Here is a 6,817-nt window from a genome sequence, read left to right on the forward strand (position 1 = left end):
CTGCAGGGTAATAAACTTAGACAAGACTTCAAGTAGCCATGATGGTAACGTAACCTTACCGGAACCGGTTATCGAAATAAATGCTTTAGTAGTGATCATGGCTATTTGTAATTTTTCTTCAGAGTTTAGGAAGGTTTGGAGCCTTCACTGATTTTAGCGCATATAACCAGAATATCCTAACATTTTCTGATTCGCCTTCGCCACCTCTGACCGTGAAGGTTATTGTAGGTTTCACGCACGGCTCTTCTTACGAATGCACAATTTGCTCTTAACTTTTCTCCATCAGTTTCCCTGTAGTCTCTTCTGTAGCGATGGTAGAGTTGTTCCTGTTTTTGAAAAATTCTCCGTATGGTACCATTAAACCAAACTGGGTGTCTTTCCTGTCTTTATAACTTTACAATGAACGTATTTATCTAGGTCGCGGTTTTATAACGTGTCTCAGCTTTAAGCACAATTGTTCTGAGTTTGCCGGATCTGAAGAAAATGTTATCAGTTTTTCCTTTAATGGAGTTGTCAGTGACTATTTATTATTTCGACCGACCACAGACACTCTCCTAGCTGTGTTACTGTCATTTTTTTTCCATTGATGACCATTGATCCTGTTCTAACATCATGGTTTCTAATCCCTCCTTTGTTGGTGACAGCCTCGAAAATATGGGGTTTCTTTCGCCTATGGGTTGACGGACAATCGCACTAATTCTTCGAGGAATTCGTCAGACAATGTATTTAGTATTACTTCGTAAGACTATCTATTCTTACCACTGATAACATGTGGTTTGATTTCCGAGCCGAGACTGGGTAGGTTAAAGTCACCACCTACAGTGTGTTCGGGATATTTCCGTGCTAACGACTTTAGCCTGTCTTTGAATGACTCTACGACCGATCTGTGTGAATTCGGTGATTGTTAGACACATCAAGTTGCTAATATATGTGTATCGACTCTGGTTACTATTATCTATACTATTTCGTAGTCGGATTCATTTCGGTCCTCGCTATATTTAGTGTATCTGCTTATCGCTATAAACACTGCTCCTCCTAAGGAGCCTAATCTATCTTTCTGACATACGTTGGTCGATAATGTTCCTATTCTGTACTCCAGGTTTCAATGAACTCTCAGTTCCTATCGTAATGTGGGGGTGACTGCTCCCTACGAGACACCTGAGCTCTGGAACTTGGTTGCGAACACTCTGGTAGTTGACAACTAATATTTGGAGATTCTCTGTCACCGGGTTCGCTGTTTCCTGTTGAAATGCTTTCACATCCGCAATAATCAGTTTACGAGAAAGAGACTGGTACTCTTCCGCAGTGTGCTAGCAATGGTACTTGTCAATTACTACGTACTCGAACAGAACTCAATTTGGCTGTGTATTTCTCAGTTACGATGATCCTGTTTCCCATGATCGACTTCTAAATCATTAATGTGTTATACCTTAGTGTGAAAATGATTTTATCCAAATAAAATAATGAGTAACAGCAGACAGACAGTACTATAACGGGAGACAAGAAATGATTCGCACCTTAATATCAACAATATTACAACTATTATACTTCATTAGGGGCAGTGATAAAAATTTTGAAAAATAATAAGTTTTTCTGGTCGGCTTTCAATTCTACATGCCCTCTCCCGAATATTAAGCACTAGACGCTACCGACCTTTATCTGGGCTAAGAGAATCTTTAAAGTGTGTCACTAGTACACACTATAACATGTCATGAAAAACAATAACGTCGACTCATATCCCCTTAGGTGACGAAGTCATGGTATAGCTGTATGCACATATAAAGTTTGGTAATATAACTTACAAGGTATAAAAGGACAGTGCATTGACGCAGCTGACATTTGTACTCAGGTGATTCATTTGAAAAGGTTTCCAACGTTATTATGGTCGCACGACGAGAATTAACAGACTTTGAAAGCGGACTGGTAGTTGGAGCTAGACGCGTGGGACATTCCATACCGGAAGTCGTTAGGGAATTCAATATTCCGAGATCCACAGTGTCAAGAGTGTGCCGATAATATAAAATTTTAGGCAATATCTCTCACCACGGACAACGCAGTGGCCGACAGCCTTCACTTAACGTCCGAGAGCAGCAGCAGTCGCGTACAGTAGTCAGTGCTAACAGACAAGCAAATAATCCTAGAAGTCACTGTGGGGCATACGATGAACGTATTCTTTAGGACAGTGCGTCGAAATTTGGGGTTAATGGGTTATGGCAGCAGAAGACCGACTCGAGTGTGTTTGATAACAGCACAACATCGCTTACAACGTCTCTCGTGGGCTCGTGGCGATATCGGTTGGATCCTAGACTACTGGAAAACCGTGGCCTGGTCAGGTGAGTCTCTACTTCAGTTGGTAAGAGCTTATGGTAGGTCTGAGTATGGCATAGGGTAGGGCTGAGTATGGCACAGACCCCACGAAGCCATGGGCTCAACTTGTCCACAAGGGACTGTGCAAGATGGTGGTGGCTCCATAATGGTGTGGGCTATACTTACACGATTTACATGGAATGGACTGGGTTTTCTGGTGCGACTGAACTGATCATTGGCTGGAAATGGTTATATTCAGCTACTTGGAGACCATTTGCAGCCATTCATGGACTTCATGTTCCAAAACATGTCACCGAGCCACAATTGTTAGTGACTGGTTTGAGGAACATTCTGGACTATTCAAACGAATGATTTGATCACTCAGATCGCCCGACATAAGTTCCATCAACCATTTATGGGACATAATCTAGAGGTCAATTGGTGTACAAAATCCTAAATCGGTAACACTTCCTAAGTTATGGACAGCTATAGAGGCAGCGTGGTTCAATATTTGTGCAGGGGTGTTCCAGCGACTTATTGAGTCCACGCCACGTAGAGTTGCTGTACTGCGTTAGGCAAAATGAGTTCCGACATGATATTGGGAGGAATCGCATGACTTTTTTCACCTCACTGTATGCCATCAAGAGAAGGTGGTAAACGATGACGGTTGTGTTCAGCCGACAATTAAAGGTATCAGATAGTTAAAGAATTATATGTCCTGATCTTTTTCTTTTATGTATATCTCAAAATCTACATGCAGATTAGATCTCCATATAATAGCACTGGTGCACTCTGGAGAAGTACCTACAATTTTCCACCACAGTTCTGCGACTATAAGCATGCTAAGAAGTCCGTCTACAGTACGTAGTATACACATATGAGCTAATGCTTTCTCTAGGCTGCTGTTATGTGACTACTAAAATATTTCTTGTCAGTTACGATTGCAGTCTAAATAAATATGCAGATTTCGAAGTTTCGAGCAACATATCTGTAGCCGGCCGAAGTGGCCGCGCGGTTCTGGCGCTGCAGTCTGGAACCGCGAGACCGCTACGGTCGCAGGTTCGAATCCTGCCTCGGGCATGGATGTGTGTGATGTCCTTAGGTTGGTTAGGTTTAACTAGTTCTAAGTTCTAGGGGACTAATGACCTCAGCAGTTGAGTCCCATAGTGCTCAGAGCCATTTGAACCATTTGAACATATCTGTGTTACATGTGCCACAAAAGATCTACCGTAAATTACTATGCTGTTAAAAGCACCCGTTTCATAAACAGTATGCTTGTTCGTTTCCTGTTATAATGCAGTTAGATATCTAATTCTAGAAACCAGAATCGAATTGTTTTTTACCTAGCTTGCCAATGAAATTGCGAAGGAAACACTAAAATTAACTGAGTACTGTCTCTTTAGTAAATGCTTGAAAGGTACCCGCCTAGAAGTCGACGAAGTGTAAAGCGACCCATGAAGTTCTGGAAAGCTACATGTTTGTGCCACACTCCACGTAAGGTGGGAGTACTGTTTTTGAAACCAAAACGAAGTGTATTTTGAGCAGTTACTATTACCGTTGGTGTGGTCTTCACTCCAAAGAATGGTGTGACGCAACTCTCCACGATAGTCTATCCAGTGTGAGTCTGTTCATCTCTGCGTGACTGCTGCAACATCAGCCATTTTAAACTTTCTCACCGTAGTGGTACCACTCCAACCCCCCCCCCCCCCCAAAAAAAAAAACCAAATTAACGACTCCTTGATGCCTTCAGGTGGGCCGTATCAATCGATCCCATCTTTTAGTTTAGTAGCGTCATAAATTTCTTTTCGCCGTTATTCAATCCAGTACCTCTCCATTAGGTATTCGATAGCAGCCGGTAATTAATTAATACGTACTGTCGTGCACGGATTTAATATGTGGCCTGGATTAGCGATCGGTGGAATAGTACACCGGCCAGTCTGCGCGTAGTTTCTCGCCAGTTTCTTACAACTCATTCGGTGTATACGGAGCTGTTAACGATCTTCATTGCAAAGGCACGTTAAAACTCGTAAACTCACAGAACAAGGTTTAGAGGATTCGCAGACAGATCAGCATAAACGGAAGAGAATTAAGTGACTATAGGCACCGAAGAATAACAGCGTACTGCCGAAAGGCAACGTAACATAGTGTTATAAGAGAGGAATAAAAGTGAGTGAAGAAGGAAACATGTTCGAGTACATGAGACAAGACTGATGGCAGGTATCGTCGCCCAAGCTACCTCATCTTGCTTCTGCCGCAGTTTTTGTCAATACTGTCGTCGCAAGACTCTCCGGTCTCAGTGATGCAAATATAGCGCGGTACAATGACACCGCTGGATCAATAGACGCATCTAGGCAACGGTGAGGCGAGACAGGTGTGTATCTTACTGGAGGCAAATCAGCTGCTTCCCAGCCAGGTCACTAGTGAGAGGGTCAGATACTTAACTCGCTGAATGGCACGCATTCCGACCAGCGCACGTAGACTGCATCTTGCTGAAAAACGATAAGAAACTACTAAGTGAACGGTTACTTGGACGGCTGAGAAACACGGCAATGACAAGAATGATTGGATACCTAGCACTAGAGGTACAAGGTATAAAAACACAAGCCTTCCACAGTGCTTGTCATCGTGCTGTCAGTTTAATGAAAAAAGAGCCACAAGAGTGATGAAGAGCTGTTGAGTGACGGTTGCAGAGACCATACGGCAGCAAGTGCCATCCCAACCGGCGACAAGCCACCAGGGGTACCCACAAAGCGGTGCCAGCTCCCCTAGTGAGAATTCATTTAGTTCAAGAAAATGAAAAAGGGCCTGTAACCGCAGCCCCGAATTCTTATGACCTATAACACCTGGAAAATTAGTACTGAAATGTCCTGAAAATATCGATAAACTGACGTAAAAACGATATAAAACGTATGTAAAGTGAGTCATAAAATGGGAAATTAGTGAAAAACTTCATAGGAGGTTGGAGCTGAAATTAAGAAAAGAATAAATAATTCATTGAAAATCGCTATATTACATTACAGTATGCTACGAGCATATTGCTCGTTCTTGCCAACATTGAAGCAATGAATCATTGTGTCATAACTTGACTTTAAACACGAACAAGTAAAAAGATGGTAGTTCTCTTTGTTTTCCAGATTTTGTTGGTATCGATACTGGTTAGCTGAAGGTCGCACGTGATTACCTCAAGTGAAAAAGACATTTATGTTATATTTTAAACCAAACAGAGAACAAAAGCGAAAATAGGACAGTTAATAACTGATTTGCAGTTTGACACAACTTACTAGCTGCGTAGTACGAATTTTATCTCGTGTAATGTGGTTGAAGTTGTTCACATAGACTCTTATCTATCTCTCTCTCTCTCTCTCTCTCTCTCTCTCTCTCTCTCTCACACACACACACACACACACACACACACAAAGAGAGAGAGAGAGAGAGAGAGAAGTGAAGAGGATGAATTGGAATAAAACGATTCAACGTGAAACAGCAATCGTTCGTGGAATCCGTCGTTTTATTACAGGTGATCAAGATTTCAACTATAACATAATCATCTTTAGTGTATGTAACAATAGGTGACATTAGTCCACTAATGTCATCTTTTGTAATATCCAATGAAGATGATTACGTAATAGTTGAAATCTACATCTGCTGTAATGAAACGACGGATTTCGCTATCGATTGCTGCTCTTTTCTCCACTGTCTATATTCAACGATCGCTGCGCGTGACGGGATCATACGGATTCCAGTTTGACAAAAACCTCTTCTGGTAGAGCAGTAATTTAGCTATTAAGGCAGGGGAAAGAAAACACAAGATAAGCTACAAGTTAGAACAGTTCGGAGATACACAACTCACATATTACTGATTTATGAGAACCGAAACAGCATATTTTAGATGCCGTTCGCAAGAGAAATTTATAACATAAGTTAGCAATCTGAATTGTCTTAGTTAAGCGCTAATACAAAGAGTGTAACATTATTTGCAAGAAATCTGAGATTTATATAAGCAGTCGTCTAGCCGGTCGAACAGACAGCGGTCAAAGAACTGTGACGTGGCGCGCTGCATAGTTATCAGTACGGTTGACTCTGGCGCTCTCTTCGAATACGTGCGGTTTAAAACACGATAGGCGAGGAGCAGTTTTCGTGCTTCAGTGTGAAAGCCGTGCCGCCTGACTCACTTGAAGAAGGGGTCATCGAGGAACTCCCTCATGAGGGAGCCGAAGAACGCCATGTCGAGCCGCGCCAGTGCGAACGTCTGTTGCCAACTGCGTGCGCACAAGGCAGCCGCAACCGTACCGCAGCCCAGGCGCCAGCCAGCCGCGCATGCGCACTCCTGCCGCTGCCGCCAACAATCGAGCGGCGCTCCAGCGAGACGCATCTTTCCATTCACTGCCTTTCGCACAATAGCGAGCAAAACCAGAAACAAAAGCTGCGAGGACAGCGCGAACGAACATAATACTCCCCCAGATACGAAACTCTGCCCGAAGCGGGCAGCAGAAGTCGAGGGGTTTGCGGT

The 6,817-nt window shown here is 42.9% G+C and overlaps 1 protein-coding gene across 1 annotated transcript in view; it reads right to left on the minus strand.

The window, feature by feature from the left end:
- The window catches only part of LOC124722133 (katanin p60 ATPase-containing subunit A-like 1), a 172,567-nt gene extending 165,990 nt beyond the window's left edge, over positions 1-6,577 (minus strand). Inside the window, exon 1 of the mRNA XM_047247337.1 lies at positions 6,480-6,577. Within this exon, the coding sequence (XP_047103293.1) occupies positions 6,480-6,532 (53 nt within the window). The 5' untranslated portion in view covers positions 6,533-6,577. The remainder of the gene's footprint in view (positions 1-6,479) is intronic.
- Between the last annotated feature and the right edge of the window lie 240 nt (positions 6,578-6,817).

The sequence above is a fragment of the Schistocerca piceifrons genome, chromosome X (genome assembly GCF_021461385.2).
Source record: "Schistocerca piceifrons isolate TAMUIC-IGC-003096 chromosome X, iqSchPice1.1, whole genome shotgun sequence".
NCBI lineage: Eukaryota > Metazoa > Arthropoda > Insecta > Orthoptera > Acrididae > Schistocerca > Schistocerca piceifrons.